The sequence below is a fragment of the Mizuhopecten yessoensis genome, unplaced genomic scaffold, assembly GCF_002113885.1.
Source record: "Mizuhopecten yessoensis strain PY_sf001 unplaced genomic scaffold, ASM211388v2 scaffold11145, whole genome shotgun sequence".
NCBI lineage: Eukaryota > Metazoa > Mollusca > Bivalvia > Pectinida > Pectinidae > Mizuhopecten > Mizuhopecten yessoensis.
Window position 1 is genome coordinate 2,593,092 of NW_018408902.1, and position 25,840 is coordinate 2,618,931.

Genomic DNA, 25,840 nt, shown 5'->3' on the forward strand with positions numbered 1-25,840 from the left:
GGGGGGGTTTGTGTTGCCACAAGTTTGTGTTGTCATTCCTGAAAAAACTCGTCAATATATTCAGCCTCACAGGAATACAATGACAATTCAGCCAAGAAAGCTGCACTGTAATTATAAGTCTCCAGGGGTATATCACAAGTCCGCAGGAAAATCTTACAACCAAACTCAGGAAAGATGATGTCAACCACGAACTCGTTCATACCCAGTCGTTAACTGTTATCTAGACCTTTGTTTACAAAGTGTACAACATACCAATTTACAACCGTATATTTATAACGTCGTTCATCTTTGTCGTAAAGAAGGCTCCCATACTAAGACCTTCAGTTTTGTATAACGTGTTTGTATGATAGTATACAGAGAGGAAAAGACAAATGATCTTATGTTTAAATAGCCTTATTTTTGAGAAAAGAATGTTCGGAATTGAACAAAATTAATAAAAACAATATCTTCCTAGACCATTGAAATCCATATTCCTTTAATTTGACTTCCAGAGTATATACCCTTATTTAACGGTACTATGAAAGAAGTTTGGCTTGGTTCAGTATCTAGCAGAAACTCTTGCAATGATTTTGAAATACTTACTATTAACATGTGTTCGGATATAATTTATTACAGAAATTTAATTACACGTGGTTTGCATATTTCGTCTGTCGAAAATAGGAAAATGTATAAATAGTGTTTTCAAGATTGTCAAGCAAATCTAACTCTTTGTGAAAACAGTGTATGTTATAGTGTTCGTAGACAGGTAAATATATATAATGATATGTAATTATATATAATATATATAATGACATATATATATATATATAATGAGATATATATATATATAATGAGATATATATAGAGAGATTATCTGTCTGCCGACACAACCATATACGTATGCTCATCTCAAAGTGTTATTTTGACTTCGGGGTTAAGAAATACTGTCCTGTGTTCGATTTTTCATTTTGGATTTCAATATGCTTATTCTTTAGAATGATGGATCTGATAGATTTAATCAACTCTTAAAACCTTTTTAGTGCTGGTAGGTTAAATTGTATTGAGTTACTGCTAGTGCTGGTAGTTTATATTGAGTCAATGTATGTTCTGGTAGTTTATTTAGAGTTAATGACTGTGCTTGTAGTTTATATTGAGTCATTGTAAGTTCTGGTAGTTTATATTGACTCAATGTATGTTCTGGTAGCTTATTTAGAGTTAATGACTGTGCTTGTAGTTTATATTGAGTCAATGTAAGTTCTGGTAGTTTATATTGAGTTAATGTAAGTTTTGGTAGTTAATACCTAGTTAATGTTATTGCTGGAAGTAATATCTAGTTAATGTTATTGCACGTAGTTAATATCTAGTTAATGCTCGTGCTGGTAGTTAATACCTAGTTAATGTTAGTGCTGGTAGTTAATATCTAGTTAATGTACGTGCTGATAGTTAATATCTAGTTAATGTACGTGCTGGTAGTTAATACCTAGTTAATGTTAGTGCTGGTAGTTAATATCTAGTTAATGTACGTGCTGGTAGTTAATACCTAGTTAATGTTAGTGCTGATAGTTAATATCTAGTTAATGTAGGTGCTGGTAGTTAATACCTAGCTAATGTTGTTGCTGGTAGTTAATATCTAGTTAATGTAAGCCCTGGTAGTTAATATATAGTTAATGTTATTGCTGGTAGTTAATATCTAGGTAATGTACGTGCTGGAGTTGATACCTAGTTAATGCTCGTGCTGGTAGTTAATACCTAGTTAATGTTAGTGCTGATAGTTAATATATAGTTAATGTTATTGCTGGTAGTTAATACCTAGTTAATGCTCGTGCTGGTAGTTAATACCTAGTTAATGCTCGTGCTGGTAGTTTATATTAAGTTTATGCTTTTTTGATCCTACTGAAGTGTTAGTTGTAGATATTAAGTTATAAATCATGTTGAATCCTAATACACGTAATACTTACCCTAAACCACCATTAAATCAGTGCGCTGGCAATGATCCATTCACCACTGTCTTATTGATTAGGGATATCAATGTGTGTTTGTTGTTCGTTCCCGATTGTGTTATCTGATGAAACATATTCACACATCAATCATTGCCACATTTATTGGCAATAGATGAGTATCATACCGTGCCAGGAAGTCCAAAAATACCACAGAGGTCTAAAATATTAATGACCCCGTGATAATGTCCTTATATGTGTATGTCGTACAGTGAGGGATTCGAAAGGGCGAAGTGTCCAAAGGGTGGAATCGAGGAGGGAGTTTGGGGGGTAGGGGTTTTCTGAGGATGGAATGGGGTTTAATTTGAAATACTTGAAACATGTTAGAATTATACATGGAATGCAATAATACATATCGAAAAAAATATAACCTGTGGAGAGCTTAATGGATATTAGAGCCGGTAGCTAGCCATCTTGCATTGCATATACTGCGGAATAGCTTCTATAGATGGCTTCAAATCGAATTCTCTGATAAACAGAACCTTAAAATTAGACTTCGGAGAGTATTTAAATGATAATAAATAATAAATGCTTTAGTTTATTTTAAACAGGAAGTCTTTGATTAAGACCTTAATACCATTTAATACCATATACACATATATGTTTAATCAAATGGTAGATTGCACCGGTGTATTCATCGAGAAAATATCGATATTCTGTCAATCCCGTGGAATTTCTAAAATGGTATTCTACGGAAAACCATTAAATATCCTCTCTCGCTTTCTCTATATAAAAAATAACTAAGTGATAAACAATGTTTTACAAAATAGATAACGACATCTTTTTTAAAAATCCATTGACGTCATATAGTCTTGCAGTCGACAATTAACTTTTGCATGACATAAATACAACAGCAAGATATCCGCTACAGTTGGTTAATTGACCGTAATGTTGTCTTTGTTTGAGACCAAAGCACACACTAACGATGTATTTTTATGTACATATACGTCATAAAAACATCCTGCCTTTTTGTTTTTCTTCTTAATCAACATAGCAAGCACCCATTAATCCATTACATCTAGACATGTATATCTAAATGTGACATCAGATACATGATAAAATGGATGGAAAAATAGATGATACTTTTTTTTAAAATTATAACAATAGACGTTCCAAATCCATGCGAGTGTTAATATTTTTGATAAATAAACAAATTTAATATGGATTGGTTATACGACGCCATTGTGAGTCCAAATAAGATATAAATAACACATATCACTGTATTTATATATAATTTGTGTGTATACACTATACCATAATGTTTCTATCAACAAATACGTTGACTTTATACATTTATATATATACACACACGACAGATGTCATAGTCAGATTAGTAGGAGAAGTATTTGAGTATTCAATGACTACAATGAGCCTTTAGTGTACATGTATAAGATTGGCACTGGAATGGTATTCAGATAAAACACGTACATATACATTCATACATCGACCTGGGAATCTCCAGATTTAATTAATGATTTTACGGGGAAGGAATAAGGCGATACTTCTTGTTTTCTGTCGATACATACTGTGTGGAATTCATAAAAATTTGATCAGTATTGGATATTCTGTGTATTTAATGACCATGGGTCTGGAATGATCTTTTCTCCATACAGACAAACAACAGTGTCTAGTGCAGCCGGGACACTGCAGGTTAGTTCTTTGTATCTCATTATTTTTCTTTAACATTTTATTGTAATTTATTTATCATTTTATGTATGAGCACTTTTACGTGTATACGGATTAACTATATCTTTGCCGGATTTGTCTGACACTTTCAAGAGGCCTACCATTGAAGGGAATTTGAAAGAGACATGACCTAGGTCAGAATTGAGAGTACAGTTATGTACCTGTATGTATATACAACAGCGCTAATGTTTAGGACAGTGTATCTCTGAGATTGCTTACGCCGGGTAGAACTCTACGAAAGCGGTAGGTTTGAGGACAAATTTGACAATGATTTCGTCCAAATGCCGATTTGATTTGATTTGATTTGATTTGAATTTGTTTAACGTCCTATTAATAGCAAAGGTCATTTAATGTCGTGTCTCCGTGTGTGTTGCGTAAGCGTGCAATATGTGTATGTTTGCCGGAGACAGGGTGTGTTGGTGTACTTACCTCTTTGTGATAGCGCGGATCTGATGCCGACTTCATAGTGCTATCTCACTGAAATACCATGCTGAAGGCATTCATCACAGCATTCCGCCCCGTCAAATTATACTGGAAACGGGTTAACCAGTTGTTCCAAATTCCGACAGTAAACTGCTTCATCGCTAATGTCTCAGTGAGAAGCCTAGGCTGTATGTAACTTTAGAGAGTGAGATCGCTAAGTTTGATACTTTTGACAGTGGCATTGCTAGGTCCAGGTAGTATCCTTCTATAACATTAGTATTTAAGACGCTTTTGACAGTGTAATCGCTATGCTCAACTACGCTTTTAGCAGGAAAATATCGCTAGGTTCAATGATACTATAAAATAGAGAGATTGAAAGGTTTAATGATACTTTTGGTAATGATATCGCTTGGTTCAACGATTGTTTTAGCAGTTAATTCGCTAGGTTCAACGATTGTTTTAGCAGTTAGATCGCTAGGTTAAGTTATTTTTTAGCAGTTAGGTCGCTAGGTTAAGCAACTTTTTAACAGTGAGATCTCTAGGCTCATTGACTCTTTGACAGTAGATCTCTAGGCATAATGACACTTTTGACAGTAGATCTCTAGACTCAATGAAACTTTTGACAGTGAGTTCTCTATGCACAATGACACTTTTGACAGTAGATCTCTAGGCTCAATGACACTTTTGACAGTAGATCTCTAGGCTCAATGACACTTTTGACAGTAAGATCTCTAGAAGCAATGATACTTTCGACAGTAAGATCTCTAGACTCAATGAAATTTTTGACAGTGAGATCTCTAGGCTCAATGTCACTTTTGACAGTAAAATCTCTAGACACGATGACACTTTTGACAGTAAGATCTCTAGACTCAATGACACTTTTGACAGTAGATCTCTAGGCTCAATGACACTTTTAACAGTAGATTTCAAGGCTCAATGACACCTTTGACAGTAGATTTCTAAGCTCACTGACACTTTTAACAGTAGATTTCTAAGCTCAATGACCCTTTTAACAGTAGATTTCAAGGCTTAATGACACTTTTGACAGTAAATTTCTAGTCTCAATGATACTTTTGACAGTGCGATCTATAGGCTCAATGACATTTTGACACTAAGATCTCTAGACTCAATGACACTTTTGACAGTAGAATTCTAAGCTCAATGACACTTTTAGCAGTAGATTTCAAGGCTCAATGACGCTTTTGACAGTAGATTTCTAAGCCCAATGACACTTTTAACAGTAGATTTCAAGGCTTAATGACACTTTTGACAGTAAATTTCTAGTCTCAATGATACTTTTGACAGTGCGATCTATAGGCTCAATGACATTTTGACACTTAGATCTCTAGACTCAATGACACTTTTGACAGTAAGATCTCTAGAAGCAATGATACTTTCGACAATAAGATCTCTAGACTCAATGAAATTTTTGCCAGTGAGATCTCTAGGCTCAATGTCACTTTTGACAGTAAAATCTCTAGACACGATGACTCTTTTGACAGTAAGATCTCTAGAATTAATGGTACTTTTGACTGTAGATTTCTAGGCTCAATGACACTTTTGACAGTAGATTTCTAAGCTCAATGACACTTTTAACAGTAGATTTCAAGGCTCAATGACACTTTTGACAGTAAATTTCTAGTCTCAATGATACTTTTGACAGTGCGATCTATAGGCTCAATGACATTTTGACACTTAGATCTCTAGACTCAATGACACTTTTGACAGTAGATCTCTAGGTTTAATGAAACATTTGACATTTGAGAAGGTCTTATATAAATTAAGACTTGAATTAGCGAAGTATGCACTCTAATGTATATATATTATTGTGTTCGCATGATACAAATGCAATGCAATTATTTTACAGCATCAATTATTCAATATTTCTTCAGACTCCAACCATCGAAGATTTCCAATCGATATTTATCTATCCACATTTTAAAATTGAAGCATGCACATGTTGCCGACTAAAAACAAAGCATAATGAATTACTCAGAAACCATTCTAAGACTGAACATTGTATTTCTGAGTAGTAATTAAAGACACCATACTGAATTTAAATCTGAATCACTGAGAAACCATCATAAAACTGAACATTGTATTTCCAAGTACATGTATATACGAAAAGAGACCATAATGAATTTAATTCTGAATTACTCAGAAACCATCCTTAGGATGAACATTGTATTTCTTAGTATATACGAAAAGAAACAATACTGAATTTAATTCTGAATTACTCAGAAACCATCCTTAGGATGAACATTGTATTTCTTAGTATATACGGAAAGAAACAATACTGAATTCAACATAAGACAAAAGCAAAAATTCTTATATGTATAAGACAATACTTGTAGAAACCAACCCAAAAAGGTCAAGTTATTACAAGCCAACTGTATATGGCAAGAATAAACAATGTATATCTAAATAAGTACGTATAGAAACCATCAAAGATAAGATATTAAACATTGCATGTCTAAATATACTCAATATGGCAAAAGGATCATTGTATATAAAAAGAAGGAATAAAAACCATCCGAGATATTGCAATAACCGTTAAGTATATAACTAGACTAAAACTTAATATATAGGTATATATACTTAGGACAAGAGTGAACGTTGTATCTCTTAACATGAATTGTATATACATAGTAACAATTCTAACGAGGACAAGGCTAAACATGTTTGTCTGTGTATGCCCGTACAAAAACCTTTCAAATTAACTTTTGTTCACCTTTCATGGTTTCCATGTGTTTAATGAATCTAGGACAGATGTGTCTACTTTTGATATCCGTATTATCCCCAATTCCCTTAAGTAAATCTTTGATGATTAATCAAGCAAACTGATGATGTAGATGCATGATAGATACGAAATCGCTGTCCTAATGGCTTTACGTTAATGAGAATGTGTATATCTAATTGATCTTTCCAAGAATCCTTGGAAATGTTATTAAGAAATCTTGAATGAATGACAATTTTAGCAGCATGTGATTTCCGAGCTACAGAGGCGTTAAGCCTGTCGTTTCCCGCTAGGAACCACTTCGACACAGTGTTTGATATGTACTTCAGTTAGTAATAAATTCAATTCTATGAGATTACAGAATTGCAGACGACAGATATATTTCTAAACTATAATTAATTGTTTGTAAACATCCCGCTTTTTGTTTGTATCCAGGATGTAAATCAACTTTAATGAATAGTTACCAATTAAGATGAGCGAACGACCTTTAAAACCATGATATACGACACATTTTGCTTTAAATGTCTCCGTGTGAAGTGTCTTCCTGTTTTGAACGTCATGGAGACTATTGAGTAATTGATGTTTAAACATCTGTACTGTGGTTTCTTCTGTCGCTTCGTAAGCTGATGACTTCGGAAATTACAGCATGTGTCAACGTGATCTTCTGTTGCGATTTACTGCAAAATGTTAATTACAATGTAAATATAACGACCCGCAAATGTATTTCCCCATTCAGTAGCGACAATTTATTTTTATGGTGAATACGAATCGAAAATAATTTAGAAAGAAATACTAGAATAACGTTCACCCACCAGTACGTTTCAGAGCAAGTAATGTTATAATTACAATACCATGATTTGGTTAAAATGAGCCCGGTTCGGTATGGCCGTTGACAAGATAAACATAACGAATATCAAACAGCAATCTTCCTTAAGCTAAATATAGCATTCAAGTCAGAATGACATATTAGAAAAAAATGCATTGACAGTTAAAAGGGAGACTAAGAATTATAATGTGATAAACCCCTCTCCCACTGAGCCCAAACACAAATATATATAGATATGAACTTCGTCCCAAATCACGACATTTTTACATACATGTATGTAAATATGACGTGAATATCTATCTTCCGGATTTCTATGGCGACAGACGAGTAAATCTTTAGATTATGTTTTTTTTTACGTAATTTGACACTCGCATGCCATTTGTATTGAGTGTAATTAACAGCAGACCAGGATAAGGGGGTTTCTAATTCATCAAGAGACTAGTGTCTTTTCGTTTAGAGTTGTCAGAGCCCACCAATAAGTTTATGTCACGGCATCCGAGTAGGAACTGCATACATATTTCTCCAATACGTTACTATCAGAACGAGTTCTGCAGAGCTGATTTCCCCACGGCCTAACTTCAGGGAGTCGACAAAACCATGAAAATGAATGTGTCATCTTCGTTCTAACGCACGCCATATCTTCATTTAGTGTCTTATGATTGGTTTAATGGTCTGTCGTCTCGGATGGTCTACGTCTGTTAGACGCTTGACTGATATATCAATGCTATTATTTTTTTCATTAGACGCTTGAAGATCTCATGGTCGTAGATAATGCACACCCTTCTATGATTTTTAAGCCTTTGATATAGTTTATAGGTAAATTTTGAGTTTGATAGTTGATGTTCTCTCAATCAAACTGCTTTTAGTAAAAAAAAATGTCAATACAGTTTAGTCTCGGTAACTAAACACCGGAAGCTAGTACGACCATGGATAATGCATTATCTCCGTGTTTTGTTTCTTCCGCTTTGCCAAAAACGATATATCTTTTGATTATAGTGTGTCTCGCCCTCGTCATGTAAATATCGACGCACACTGGGCAAAAGGAATACGTGAATAACGCTTAAACTCTTTCGACCTCACCCAACGTATCAATATCAGAATGGATATTTCTTGAAAGTTTTAATAAAGGTAAGGTCTTATAATGATCTGTATCACTTTATCATGCAAATAGACAAACATTTGTTTTTGTAATTCACCTATATATCTCAACATTTGTGTAAAGGTTCATTAGGCATTTTCCCTTTGCTTTGCTTTCACCTACAAAATGGGTAAATAGCACACAAACCAGATAAGAAGCAGATAATAGATTAACAACACGAATATTGACGTTAAAAGAGGATGCTTAAGTAAGTTTACTTTATAGCTCTCACTAAAAGTAATTCGTTAACTTAAACAAATCTTCACATTTGTCATGGGAGTAGATCAACGGAAACAGGCCTGCTGACTAGCATCCTCAAATATTCGGAAATTACCGAGAGTTGGGCAGAGCTTGTTATGACCTGATTGCACCGAGAAGATGTCGATCTTCGGACAACAGAAAATGTGGTTATTGTAGTTAAGATAGGGGAGAGGGAGTAAGCGAGTAAACCTGTGTCGATTAAAACATAGGAGCAGTGATCATCAACTGCTGATAATCGGTTTTCAGCTTTGTATTAAGTTGAACGAAATGGGTGCAGCATGATATCATATCAAACATACGACTATTAAGTTAATTTACATATTAGCTGTATGTGAGAAAAGCCAATAGCACACTCCTATAAAATAATTAACTTCAAAATAAAATAAAGAAATAACCGCTCAGACTTAAAATACTGCAGGCAAATACCGAGATGCATTTATAGAATTATAATCCAATAACAAAAATTAGAATGATTTGCTTTAGCAGAAATATGACAAGGGAAAATGTAATTTACATTCAAGATTTGATATTTTTGGCTGATTGTCATTTAACATGCTGTTTTCATAGCTGAATCGATATGCTTTTCGACAAGGATCAATAACGGCTATACTTGATATCTTATACAACAGGAGATACGGCAAGTTATATTGATGTATTAGAGAGTATGGCAAAGATTCGAGTCTATAATTGGCGAGGATTGTTAACAGAGAAAGTATCCTATTTGTAGTACAAATAGGGCTTCATGTTGGAGACAAGATGATTTCATTTGCGTCATATTTATCGACTTGGTTAAACCTTCAAAGTCTTCTACCTATAAATACTATTAATTTTAAAAATTCAACAACACTGGTGCGGGTTTAAGCCTTTTAAAATTCTGTATCCAACCCATCGACATGTTATAGCGCAAAATGAGGAAAAAAAGAAAATAACGTAAAAAATGTTCCGGTGACGTTTTGTCTGGTATTTGTGAGAAGCACATCTTGTAATGTTTAATGTGTCTTATAATGCTATTTGTTCCTAAGTTAAGTCACAAAATTTTGAGTCACACTATTTTATGGAATGATCCAATATTGCATTAACCTGTTTTATTTATATTTACTTATGTTTTTTCTTCGAAATACCAGCAGTGCTTATATTTATGGTTGTATTTTAACACTTATGGATACTTCAGACTTTGCTTTTTTATTATTTATTTATTTGTAACCGTTGCATGATCGTTGTCGATGTTTGATCGTTTTCACCATATTTCATCCAGGATTTACAATTTAATAAAATGTACAACACAATTTGAACGTACATTGTATGCCTCTTGAAATATCGATTTAGCATTTTGTTTTAATTATTTATATTATCCAAATATTGATGAAGCAACAGCACAACTATTCTGACGTCTGAATGCAAACAGTAATTGACGTTCTTTATTTTTCGCACGAAGAGAAATTTCTCATTAAAGATACAATTTTTTGTAATTTGATTGTTTTTTGACCTTGGAGGACGTTTTCTTTGACCTTCGTCGTTGCTATGGCTGTCTCTAATCACTGTTCTCTAAACTCTTGACTGCCGATCCGCTAGGACAACTCGGATGACTTTTCCAATGGGATCACTGATAGCAACAGCGAGTGGCATGCCGATCACTGCCAATGGAACTCTCCGGGGAAAGGAAATGTAGTCGTGGGATAATTGGATCCGATTTCAACATTGCAGGATATTTACGAATTTGTCGAGCTGTTAATTTCACAGACCATTGCCCATACGCATGCGCATATAACTAACGACGTTCAGACATCATCGATTTGGATGATAAAATCTCCAATATCCTTCAGTAAATCATTGGAACAATGAAAATGGAAGATATTTTGTGTTGTCCCTAAATAACGTTTAAATACTGCAGGATGTTTCTACAGCTTCATGGTCGATTTCTCTTCTAATCTGTAGATATGACGCCAACGGGAGCTACAGGCGGCACATCCAGGATTGGTACTGTGTGTGTACAGGTCTGATGTCCAGAGGCAAGTGTGTGCTGCTGCTTAAATCTGTAATGGTGAGTTGGCGACACGATGTTTGATCTGATTTATATCAGCGTTACCTGTATGCCTGATTCAATGTTAGCATTACCTGTGTTTGTCCGATTTCATGATAACATTACCTGTATGCCTGATTATATCTTAATATTACATGTATGAATGATTTCAGGTTAACATTACCTGTATGACTGATTTCAGGTTAACATTACCTGTAACAGATTTCATGTTAATTACCTGTAAGACTGATTTCATGTTAAAATACCTTTGTAACTCCCTTCATGTTAACATAACGTGTCGGACTGATTTCACGTTAACATGACCTTTGTGACCGATTCCATGTTCAAAATACCTGTATGACTGGTTTTACGTTAATATCAACTGTATGACCGATTCCATGTTAAAATACATGTATCACTGATTTCATGTTAAAAATCCCTGTAACAGATTTCATGTTAATTACCTGTAGGACTGATTTCATGTTAAAAATACCTTTGTAACTGACTTCAAGTTAACATTACCTGTCGGGTTTATTTCACGTAAACATGACCTTTGTGACCGATTCAATGTTCAAATTACCTGAATGACTGGTTTTACGTTAATATCAACTGTATGACAGATTCCATGCTAAATTAAATGTATGACTGATTTCATAATAATATACCTGTATGTCTCATTACATGTTAAAATACCTGTATGACTGCTTTCATTTGAATTATTTGTTTGACTAATTGATTCATTACAACATGATCTTTACGACTGATTTCATGTTCAAATTACCTGTTTGACTGATTTCATCTATGATATTAATTTCTTGTTAATATGACCTGTTTGACAGATTTCATGTTAACATTACCTGTTTAACTGATTTCCTGTTAACATTACCTGTATGATTTCATGTGGAACAGATTTATGTCAGTAGTACGTGCTTCTTGACTAATTCCATCTAAACACTACTGGTTTGACTATGATCCATCTATTTATAACAGTAATATAATGTACTCCTCGTGTACACATTAACATACTCAATATCGACAGCACTTACTTACATGTTGGTGAATATAAGGCATTTAATGTATCAACACATGCTTAATTCTATTCAGATTATGATTTGTTGATTGAGATAACTGTTTATCAGATATAATAACAGCATTGAAAGAAAATTTAGCTGTATTTGTATGCAAAGCAAAACTAATAGGAACTTAGGATTAAGTAACATGCAAAATACATATTTCTATCAAACTAAATTAAGCACTTTCATTTGTACCTCTGAAGAGTTAGGTAAGATAATGTTTGATCATGTTATGATTTTCTCACGTTTGATATGTCGTGCTATTATTTCTCTGACGACAATAACATGTCGTGTGATGATATCTATCATGTTGATATGTTGTGTTATAATATATATCATGTTGATTTGTCGTGTGATGATATATATCATGTTGATATATCGTGTAATGATTTCTATCACGTTGATATTTCGTGTTATGATTTCTCTGACGTTAATAAGTCGTGTTATGATATCTATCACGTTGATATATTGTGTAATGATTTCTATCATGTTGATATAACGTGTGATGATTTCTATCATGTTGATATATCGTGTGATGATTTCTATCATGTTGATATGTCGTGCTATTATTTCTCTGACAAGAACATGTCGTGTGATGATATCTATCATGTTGATATATCGTGTGATGATATCTATCATGTTGATATGTCGTGTGATGATATATATCATGTTGATATATCCAGTTATGATTTCTATCACGTTGATATGTTGTNTAATGATTTCTATCATGTTGATATAACGTGTGATGATTTCTATCATGTTGATATATCGTGTGATGATTTCTATCATGTTGATATGTCGTGCTATTATTTCTCTGACAAGAACATGTCGTGTGATGATATCTATCATGTTGATATATCGTGTGATGATATCTATCATGTTGATATGTCGTGTGATGATATATATCATGTTGATATATCGTGTTATGATTTCTATCATGTTCATATGTTGTGTTATTATTTCTATCACGTTGATATGTTTTGTAATGATTTCTATCATGTTGATATGTCGTGTGATGATATATATCATGTTGATATATCCAGTTATGATTTCTATCACGTTGATATGTTGTGTTATTATTTCTATCAGGTTGGTATGATGTGTTATGATTTCTATCACGTTGGTATGTCGTGTGATGATATCTATCATGTTGATATATCGTGTGATGATTTCAATCACGTTGATATGTCGTGTTATGTTTTCTATCACGTTGATATGTTGTGTTATGTTTTCTATCACGTTGATATGTTGTGTTATGTTTTCTATCACGTTGATATGTTGTGTTATGATTTTTATCACGTTGATATGTTGTGGTATGCTTTTTAGTATGTTGATATATCGTGTTATGAATTCCATTACGTCGATAAGTCGTGTTATGCTTTTTAACACGTTGGTATGATGTGTTATGATTTCTATCACGTTGGTATACCGTGTTATGATTTCTATCACGTTAATATATAGTGTTGTTTTCTATCATGTTGATACGATATGTTATGATTTCTATCACGTTGGTATGATGTGTTATAATTTCTTACACGTTTATATATCGTGTTACAATATCTATCACGTTGATATGATGTGTTAAGATTTCTATCACGTTGAGATGTTGTGTTATAATTTCTATCACGTTGGTATGATGTGTTATGATTTCTATCACGTTGATATATCGTGTTACAATATATATCACGTTGATATGATGTGTTATGATTTCTATTACGTTGATATGTCATGTTCTGATTTCTATCATGTTGGTATGAAGTGTTATGATTTCTATCACGTTGGTATGTCGTGTTATGATCTCTATCACGTTGATATATCGTGTTATGATTTCTATCACGATTGTATATCGTGTTATAATTTCTATCACGTTGATATATCGTGTTACAATATTTATCACGTTGATATGATGTGTTATGATTTCTATCACGTTGATATGTCGTGTTATGATTTCTATCACGTTGATATGTCGTGTTATGATCTCTATCATGTTGATATATCGTGTTATGATTTCTATCACGTTGATATATCGTGTTATGATTTCTATCACGTTAATATATAGTGTTGTTTTCTATCACGTTGAGATGTTGTGTTATAATTTCTATCACGTTGGTATGATGTGTTATGATTTCTATCACGTTGATATGTTGTTTTATAATTTCTATCACGTTGATATATCGTGTTATGATTTCTATCACGTTGGTATATCGTGTTATGATTTCTATCACGTTGATATGTCGTGTTATGATCTCTATCACGTTGATATATCGTGTTATGATTTCTATCACGTTGATATATCGTGTTATGATTTCTATCACGTTAATATATAGTGTTGTTTTCTATCACGTTGAGATGTTGTGTTATAATTTCTATCACGTTGGTATGATGTGTTATGATTTCTATCACGTTGATATGTTGTTTTATAATTTCTATCACGTTGATATATCGTGTTATGATTTCTATCACGTTGGTATATCGTGTTATGATTTCTATCACGTTGATATGTCGTGTTATGATCTCTATCACGTTGATATATCGTGTTATGATTTCTATCACGTTGATATATCGTGTTATGATTTCTATCACGTTAATATATAGTGTTGTTTTCTATCACGTTGAGATGTTGTGTTATAATTTCTATCACGTTGGTATGATGTGTTATGATTTCTATCACGTTGATATGTTGTTTTATAATTTCTATCACGTTGATATATCGTGTTATGATTTCTATCACGTTGGTATATCGTGTTATGATTTCTATCACGTTAATATATAGTGTTGTTTTCTATCATGTTGATACGATATGTTATGATTTCTTTCACGTTGATATGATGTGTTAACATTTCTATCACGTTGAGATGTATTGTTATAATTTCTATCACGTTGGTATGATGTGTTACAATATCTATCACGTTGATATGATGTGTTAACATTTCTATCACGTTGAGATGTTGTGTTATAATTTCTATCACGTTGGTATGATGTGTTATGATTTCTATCACGTTGATATATCGTGTTACAATATATATCACGTTGATATGATGTGTTAACATTTCTATCACGTTGAGATGTATTGTTATAATTTCTATCACGTTGGTATGATGTGTTACAATATCTATCACGTTGATATGATGTGTTAACATTTCTATCACGTTGAGATGTTGTGTTATAATTTCTATCACGTTGGTATGATGTGTTATGATTTCTATCACGTTGATATATCGTGTTACAATATATATCACGTTGATATGATGTGTTATGATTTCTATTACGTTGATATGTCATGTTATGATTTCTATCATGTTGGTATGAAGTGTTATGATTTCTATCACGTTGGTATGATGCGTTATGATTTCTATCACGTTGATATGTCGTGTTATTATCTCTATCACGTTGATATATCGTGTTATGATTTCTATCACGTTGATATATCGTGTTACAATATATATCACGTTGATATGATGTGTTATGATTTCTATCACGTTGATATGTCATGTTATGATTTCTATCATGTTGGTATGAAGTGTTATGATTTCTATCACGTTGGTATGATGCGTTATGATTTCTATCACGTTGATATGTCGTGTTATGATCTCTATCACGTTGATATATCGTGTTATGATTTCTATCACGTTGGTATATCGTGTTATGATTTCTATCACGTTAATATATAGTGTTGTTTTCTATCATGTTGATACGATATGTTATGATTTCTATCACGTTGGTATGATGCGTTATGATTTCTATCACGTTGATATGTCGTGTTATTATCTCTATCACGTTGATATATCGTGTTATGATTTCTATCACGTTGATATATCGTGTTACAATATATATCACGTTGATATGATGTGTTATGATTTCTATCACGTTGATATGTCATGTTATGATTTCTATCATGTTGGTATGAAGTGTTATGATTTCTATCACGTTGGTATGATGCGTTATGATTTCTATCACGTTGATATGTCGTGTTATGATCTCTATCACGTTGATATATCGTGTTATGATTTCTATTACGTTGGTATATCGTGTTATGATTTCTATCACGTTAATATATAGTGTTGTTTTCTATCATGTTGATACGATATGTTATGATTTCTTTCACGTTGATATGATGTGTTAAGATTTCTATCACGTTGAGATGTATTGTTATAATTTCTCACGTTGGTATGATGTGTTATAATTTCTATCACGTTGATATGATGTGTTAACATTTCTATCATGTTGAGATGTTGTGTTACAATATCTATCACGTTGGTATGATGTGTTATTTTTTCTATCTCGTTAATTTGTTGTGTTATGATTTCTATCACGTTGATATATCGTGTTATGATTTCTATCACGTTAATATATAGTGTTGTTTTCTATCATGTTGATATATCGTGTTACAATATATATCACGTTAGTATGTTGTGTTATGATTTCTATCACGTTGATATCTCATGTTATGATTTCTATTACGTTGATATGTCGTGTTACAATATCTATCACGTTGGTATGATGTGTTATTTTTTTCTATCTCGTTGATTTGTTGTGTTATGATTTCTATCACGTTGATATATCGTGTTACAATATCTTTCACGTTGATATCTCATGTTATGATTTCTATTACGTTGATATGTCGTGTTATGATTTCTATCACGTTATAATATAGTGTTGTTTTCTATCATGTTGATACGATATGCTATGATTTTTTTCACGTTGATATGATGTGTTAACATTTCTATCACGTTGAGATGTTGTGTTATAATTTCTATCACGTTGGTATGATGTGTTATGATTTCTATCACGTTGGTATATCGTGTTACAATATCTATCACGTTGGTATGATGTGTAATCTCGTTGATTTGTTGTGTTATAATTTCTATCACGTTGATATATCGTGTTACAATATCTTTCACGTTGATATCTCATGTTATGATTTCTATCACGTTGATATCTCGTGTTATGATTTCTATCACGTTGATATATCGTGGTACAATATATATCACGTTGATATCTCATGTTCTGATTTCTATTACGTTGATATGTCGTGTTATGATTTCTACCACGTTGATATGTCTTGTTATGATTTCTATCACGTTGATATGTCGTGTTATGATTTCTGTTATGATTTCTATCACGTTGATATGTCGTGTTATGATTTCTATCACGTTGATATATCGTGGTACAATATATATCACGTTGGTATGATGTGTTATGATTTCTATCACGTTGATATGTCGTGTTATGATTTATATCATGTTGATATGGTGTGTTATGTTTTCTATCACGTTGATATGTTGTGTTATGATTTGTATCACGTTGATATGTTGTGGGATGCTTTTTAGTATGTTGATATGTCGTGTTAAGATTTCTATCACGTTGCTATATCGTGTTATACTATCTATCACGTTGATATGTCGTGTTATGAATTCCATTACGTCGATAAGTCGTGTTATGCTTTTTAACACGTTGATATGATGTGTAATGATTTCTATCCGGTTGGTATGATGTGTTATGATTTCTATCACGTTGGTATATAGTGTTATGATTTCTATCACGTTGATATTTCATGTTATGAGTTCTATGATGTTATGATTTCTATTACGTTGGTATGATGCGTTATGATTTCTATCACGTTGATATGTCGTGTTATGATATCTATCACGTTGATATATCGTGTTATGATCTCTATCACGTTGATATATCGTGTTATGATTTCTATCACGTTGGTATATAGTGTTATGATTTCTATCACGTTGGTATGATGTGTTATGATTTCTATCACGTTGATATGTTGTTTTTTGATTTCTATCACGTTGATATATCGTGTTATGATATCTATCACGTTGATATATCGGGTTATGATCTCTATCCCGTTGATATATCGTGTTATGATTTCTATCACGATGGAATATCGTGTTATGATTTCTATCACGTTAATATATAGTGTTGTTTTCTATCCTGTTGATACGATATGTTATGATTTCTTTCACGTTGATATGATGTGTTCAGATTTCTATCACGTTGAGATGTTGTGTTATAATTTCCATCACGTTGGTATGATGTGTTATGATTTCTATCACGTTGGTATATCGTGTTACAATATCTATCACGTTGGTATGATGTGTTATTTTTTCTATCTCGTTGATTTGTTGTGTTATGATTTCTATCAGGTTGATTTATCGTGTTATGATTTCTTTCACGTTGATATCTCATGTTATGATTTCTATCACGTTGATATGTCGTGTTATGATTTCTATCACGTTGGTATGATGTGTTATGATTTATATCACGTTGATTTGTTATATGATTTCTATCACGTTGATATGTTGTTTTATGATTTCTATCACGTTGATATGTCGTGTTATGATTTCTATCACGTTGGTATGATGTGTTATGATTTCTATCACGTTGATTTGTTATATGATTTCTATCACGTTGATATGTTGTTTTATGATTTCTTTCACGTTGATATCTCATGTTATGATTTCTTTCACGTTGATATCTCATGTTATGATTTCTATCACGTTGATATGTCGTGTTATGATTTCTATCACGTTGGTATGATGTGTTATGATTTCTATCACGTTGGTATGATGTGTTATGAATTCTATCACGTTGGTATGATGTGTTATGAATTCTATCACGTTGATTTGTTATATGATTTCTATCACGTTGATATGTTGTTTTATGATTTCTATCACGTTGATATGTCGTGTTATGATTTCTATTACGTCGATAAGTCGTATTATGCTTTTTAACACGTTGATATGATGTGTTATGATTTCTATCAGGTTGGTATGATGTGTTATGATTTCTATCACGTTTATATATCGTGTTACAATATCTATCACGTTGGTATGATGTGTTATGATTTCTATCGGGTTAATATGTCGTGTAAAGATTTCTATCACGTTGATATCTCGTGCTATGATTTCTATCACGTTGATATATCGTGTTATGATTTCTATCACGTTGATATATCGTGTTATGATTTTTATCACGTTGATATGCCGTGTTATGATTTCTTTCACGTTGGTTTATCGTGTTATGATTTCTATCACGTTGATACGATATGTTATGATTTCTAACATGTTGGTATGATGTGTTATGATTTCTATCACGTTGATATCTCGTGCGTGAATATCTATATTTATCAGGTGATATCTTTTTTTCATAATATTTTTATTACTATGTATTATTATTTCAAAATATAGTCATATTGTCCTCAATGTGCAATGTTCATTGACTTATCAATATTTAATTGTTATGTTGTAATATTTTATCGCACAATGCACAATTAATACATTATGTTGTGATGTTTTCACGTCCCTGTTACGTAATACATGTATATCAAATTTCTATAAATTGAGAGGCAGTTAAGTTAATCTTTATATTTTTGTTTTTACAATTCTTTGTAATTACATTATAAAGAAAATTGAGTTAGCTGCTACCCGTTCATTTTGAGATTGTTTTTCAATTGGCACCCTAACAATTGACAACTGAGATGGATCGTGTGTAGTAGTTGTAACAGTTTGAGACAACACTGGTCAGCTGGCAATTCGCCATATTTATGTACATTTTCCTCATTTTTGTGATGCACATTTCCACAAAAAAACCCAAATAACATCAATTTCAATGTAATTTAACAGAGACAACAGTAGGGTCTATATCCATGAACCCATTTTCATGCTCAAATAAGATTTTGTGTCTTGTTGCAAATTCCAAGCATGTAACGAAAGCCAAGTTTTATCATCGAAGAGAGTATTCGGCTTTTGGTCTCTCCAGTATTTTTCTCTCTAAATCATCGACAAAATGTTGTTTGTTTTTATTAATTATTTATAAATTAATTGTATAGGCCTTAGCGTAGGATCTGCGTATGAATATGAAAACGGTTCCGTAAATATAGGTCCAGCTGTTCACATCTATTAAAGAGTTATATACATAAGCCAAGTCCTAATTTAAACATGTAAGTAAACTTCCTGCGACAACAAATCACGGTAGTAAGAACCCAAGCCCTGTGCTTTTATTTACCTGGATCTGACCATTCCGTTCGGATAACTTCTATTTCCTTTTTCTATCGGGCTTACGTTACAATTTAAAACCCTTTCTAACGTTGTAATGCATTGTCTCTCTGGGTTTTATTGTAATATATGTTTTACATTTGCGTTGTATTAGTATATTTTCTCCAAGGGTTACGTATAGGGGCCGCGGTGGCCAAGTGGTTAAGGCGTCTGACATTATGCTTCCACAAGCCCTATACCACTGCAACGCGGGCAGGCCGTAGGTCGGTGGTTTTTCTATGGGAACTCCTCTATGACTTTCCTCCACCACCAAAACCTGACACGGCCTTTAATGACCATAGCCGTTAATAGGACGTAAAACACTAACAAACCAAAAGGGTTACTAATGCGGTATGATTGTGGTATATTTTAACCATGTTGTTGTGGTATTTTGTTGGTAAATTTTTATTTTTTGCTGTTGCTGTTGTTGCATTTTGTGGTTTAATAAAGAAGGTCAAATGCAGTGAAGAAACTCTCTCAAAATTGGTTACTTGTCTCTTTCCTTTTATTATCATGTCTCTGTTGTTGAAGCAGTCATGACTACCGTTTTATTTAGCTAGTATTTTATCATGTTCATGAGCAAAGACAAAACGGATTAATTTCTAACCTGCATTTCCTAGTACATTGTAGGTTTGGTTTGGTTCAATTTTGTTTAACGTCCTATTAACAGCTAAGGTCATTTAAGGACGTGCCTCCATGTGTGTAGTGTATGCGTGCTTGCGTGTGTGTATGCAGGAGATAGGGCATGTCGGTGTGCTTGCCTCCTTGTGATAGCGCGGATATGATGCCGACTTTTTAGTGCTATATCACTGAAATACCATGCCGAAGGCACCCAGCACAGCATTCCGCCCCATCACATTATACTGACAACGGGTGAACCAGTTGTTGCCATTCCCCTAAATGCTGAACGTGAAGCAGGGAATAGCAGCCTTCCTCACCTGGGCAAACGCTCAACATTAAAGCCAAAAGTGAGGTGTTGCCAAGCAAGGCGTTATGTAATAAAAGGTAGTTAGAAGTAGAAAGAAAGATAAAGATCCTCAATATTGCAATGGGTGCAGCATACTTATTTTCGTCGCTTCTGTGTCCCAAAATAGAGGACACCAAAGCAAATCCGCAATTCTGCAGAGGGTTGTCACATTAGTCGCCTCCTACGATACCATGCATTGGATAACAGCACGTGTACTCTTTTCCCGGTCCCCGACCTGCAGGGGTGGTACATTGTAGGTTTCTTTGCATTGATTACATTCGGATCTGTAGACCCATATTCTAGAAGTAAATTTAAAACAAATCACTTGCAACATAACATATAACATATAAAATTGCATCAATATCTATAACCAAAAAGTGATCATCTCAAGAACAACTACCATTACTATACAGTCATAAATGAGTTGTTTATGATTTTCGGAAGTGTTTTGTCGGAGCAGCCTGGAACTAACGGTCATCTCACTTAAAAAAACTCTATGATAAACATGGTTAATTTAAGTTTATAATTAACTTGTGTTTCCTCCGCGTGTTCACAGTATCTCCTTACATTTAATGGTTTTACATTTCATGGATGATAAAAGAGAATGTCTGCACAGATTGTGGTGGACCAATAAATAGCATTACCTGGTTTGTCTTCCGGAAAGGCTTCAATTGCCGTGGAATGTATTATCTTTTTGCATTGGGTTCAAAGTCCTTGCATGCTGACGCTTTTTTCCTTTGAGATGTTCCATTCATATAGCTGCACTCGGTCCATCGAGTGTGTATTAGATAGGTCTATACGATATGCCAACGCAAAGTACTCTGAGTAACATACCAGACTGATCACAAACTTTACGCTGGGCACCTGTATCGGACGTCGTTTTACCTTCTTATTACCGTCCTATTAACAGCTAATGTCTGGTTTGGTTCGGTTTTATTTGTTTAACGTCCTATTAACAACTAAAGTCTCTTAAGGACGTGCCTCCGTGTGTGATGTGTTTGCGTCCATGTGTGTATGTGTGTCGGAGACAGGGTATGTTGGTGTATTTGCCTCCTTATGATAGCGCGGATCTGATGCCGAATGTAGTGTTATCTAACTGAAATACCATGCCGAAAGCACACAGCACAGCATTCCGCCCGGTCACATTATAATGGCAACGGGTGAACCAGTTGTTGCTATTACCTTCTATGCCGAAAGCTAAACAGGAATTAAAACCTACCAGGCTTAAGTACTTAGGTACATACCGGCCTGGGGACCGATCCCATTGCCTTCCTCACCTGGGCGAACGTTCAACATTAAAGCCAAAAGTGGGCCATTGACAAGCAATGCACCGGTAAATAAAGGTAGCTAAAAGTAGAGAAATACAATGATCCCAAATATTGCAATGGCACTTGGGTGCAGCAGATTTATTTTGGCAAATCCCCAATTCTGCTGGGGGTTCAAACATTAGTCACCTCTTACGGTATATTCTTTTCTCGATCCCCGACCTGCAGGGGTGTTTACCCAAAGGTACAAAGGACTACACAATATTGTTCAAACGTTGGCTGACATTACGACAAATCATGTTTTGAATACATTTATTTGCAATTTACAAAGATGAGAGTAATATTTTGTCTGATGATTTAGTGAAACCCTTTATGCCAGAAAACCGATATGAGAGCTCATTCTGCAATCCCATCATGCTTCATCCCTCTAAGCAGTTTGTACCGTCGTTTTTGACTAAGATAAATATACTGGCGTGCACTATACCCAGCAGGCAAAACCTACATGTAGTACTGAACAAGGCAAACCTACAGGTACAATGTATATATTAACGGAGATTGAACAATCATGTGATCGATTAATACAAGCCCCGCAATTGAGACTAATGCTGAGGTATTCACAACTATTCTGTAATCACGGTGTGATTTACTGCAGTCATACACTAGTATCAATGTGCCTGTCAATAATAGTCCCCCGAGTATAATACGACACTGGTTAGTGAATCGTACGTCCATATAATACTAGTATTATTTGCTTTCCTAACAAATAGTTATCTATTTTTTCTGATTTACAGGCTGTCTGATTGACCAAACGTGCAGCTATGGGCCAACAGTACAGTGTTGAAACTCTTACTGCTTCGGATGAAAGCGATGGCGGAAAATACTGGTCAAGCTTTGAGCCGTATCCAAGCAAAGTAGGTGGGCGCAAGCTAGCCTATCTTGGCCTGCTCAATGGTGGAGGACCAAAAGCCGGAGAGAAGTGTATCGTCAAGGTGTTAAAGAATGGCATTGGTACCTACGCGGACTGGAATTGTGACCTCAAAAAAGCTCGAGCAGCAAGGGATATGGCGAAAACGTTTGGTGTAGAAATGAAAGATCGAGATATCGATGCTCACTTTAACTTCATCATTCCAATTTTAGCGGAGATCGACGAGGTTTCGATGTTCACGTGTATGAACGTTGTCATGAGAAAACCTCGAAAGAAGTTTCACGAGTTTGAACTAGTATCGATAGAACCATACTTGGACGGAAAATTTGAGCTGTTCGAATTTGGATCGTCGAGTCATTATAACGCTGTCGTTGCGCATGCGTTTTCGCATTATACATGGTTGAAATCTCGTGGTGAATTTGTGATAACTGGACTGAAAGGAGTACAACAGTTGAACAAATACAACTTAACAATTCCTACAATACATTCTCGTTCCCAGAAGTTTGTACATACCGACAAAGGGTATAAAGGGATCGAGGATTTCTTTTCTACGCATCGCTGTAACGATTTATGTCGGGTATGGCCAAGACCAGATAACGTACTACAGCGGCCCAAACTAAGCAACAGTGAAATAGACATGATGTCACTCCAGCTACAGAACATGGCGGAAATACAACCAAAGGGGGCGGCACCCGCAGCTATGCGCATGTCTGTGAGTGATATGTATCTGATGCGAAACTATCCCATTAGAACCGGAAGTCATCAAGATAGTCGAAACTGCGCATGTTCTTACTTTGGATTACAGTGTTCTCATAAGCATCACCCAGTATCCATGGTAATGTGTACTACCAGGTCGGCATTGGAAAATGACGTGTTTCTATGACGCTTCACCCAATGAGGAGGCGTGCGGTATGTTTGAGATGGAATATCAACCAAAGACGTGAAAGTATGTAAATCAAAATTCATACAATGCAGAAGGGATAATTAATTACAAATAATTGTAGATGACGACACAGTTGCTTTCTAATTCTATTGTCTTTTTATGTTGATTACGCAGACCGATAATAGTGTTCAGTACTACCAAAGGTTTTGATAGCAATAATGTCTTTGAAAATACATTTACATAAGACGTTATGTCTTATCAATTACTTCTGAAAATCGAGCATAATATCAAAATTATATTGTCACGCGACAAAATACGTTATTCTTACTAATAAAGTTCCGTGTTCAGTGTTCCACATAGATATATTGATGTTTGTATTTGTACTCATTCATTGTATGGCTTTGAAAACTCGCACTACACTGAAAATGAAACAATGTTGTAAAACGTAAGATATGAGTTTAGGAATTGTGTTGACGCTATTGGGTATAGTGGTTAAGTTAAAATCATTCATGTTTTTCTGAACATATCTTTTTAGTGACAAGCGTTTCTTAACCAAAAAAAGGTCCACAAAGTACGGACTAATGGCGTACACAGTATTCGGACTTTTATCAATAGTATAAGGTCCCAAAGTTCATAAATATCAACATATCATGATATTGTTGTCTTATTGTAGTGACTTTGATTTTCTATCATCTCCTTGTAATTTTTTTTTAATATGTTTCCTTAAATCATATTTGTGAATCCTCAAAAAGCAGTTCATCGTATAAAATCTGTCACATGACATATCATTTACTGTTTCAGTCACAAACAAATATTACACAAAATCTCAGCATGTTATTTAAAAGCGTAACAACAGATAAATCACATGGCATGATAGTCAGTATCTAACAGAAATCCGTGTAGTATTTAACAATGGTGTTTGACAATGGTGAAAGAGATAAGAGGAAACGTATATACATGCTTGGTTGCATAAGCACGTGGGACTAATGCAGCAACTACACTTTACGTCATTACAAAATAAATCGATATTATTTTAATAAGATTCATCACTTTGAAAATATGTATGTTTCAAAGTTTAACTTTATACACCAACAATGTACTATCAAACGTGTCTCAACGTTTCAAGACCGGTTGGTCCCTTCGTCAACAGTCGTCTGTTGAATAGTCGAACTACTCGGTAGTGAAACGGACGTAGACCATTCAAACGTACAATTCGTCAACAGCCATTAGCTTAGTAAATGAACCATTCTCGATATCCAGGGGCTACGCTCACTAATGCTATCTGCACCCCAGGAATATGTCATAGCAAAATTGTAGGAACGGGGCTAGTTATTTGATTGGTCTCAGGTTAAGAAACCTGACCAATCGCTAGGATGATGCATGCAATTTGAAGATTACAAAGGAGTTACAACCGACCTCAAAGCCAGTCTATTGATCCGTTACGCGACCGCGAGATTATTTTGAACCTTTTCAATTTTGCCACGACATAATCCAGGGGTGGAGAGATCGAAAGTGAGTGTAAACCCTGGAGTTTCGATGATGCATTGGTACACGTCTGGTACATACGTACATTGTTTGTGTATAAAGTAAAACTGAGATACAGAAATTGTTT

The 25,840-nt window shown here is 34.2% G+C and overlaps 1 protein-coding gene across 2 annotated transcripts in view; it reads left to right on the plus strand.

Annotated features, from left to right (window-relative positions):
• Positions 1-25,548, plus strand: part of LOC110466744 (alpha-protein kinase vwkA-like) — a 32,308-nt gene extending 6,760 nt beyond the window's left edge. Inside the window, exons 1-3 of one of the 2 annotated variants that reach the window (XM_021523467.1) lie at positions 3,331-3,626; positions 10,983-11,088; positions 23,212-25,548. In XM_021523467.1, coding sequence (XP_021379142.1) covers positions 23,239-24,228 — 990 coding nt within the window. In that variant the 5' untranslated portion in view covers positions 3,331-3,626; positions 10,983-11,088; positions 23,212-23,238 and the 3' untranslated portion in view covers positions 24,229-25,548. Of the gene's footprint in view, positions 1-3,330; positions 3,627-10,982; positions 11,089-23,211 lie in introns of those variants that run through there. The other variant, XM_021523466.1, reaches the window with a different exon arrangement.
• Positions 25,549-25,840: the final 292 nt, after the last annotated feature.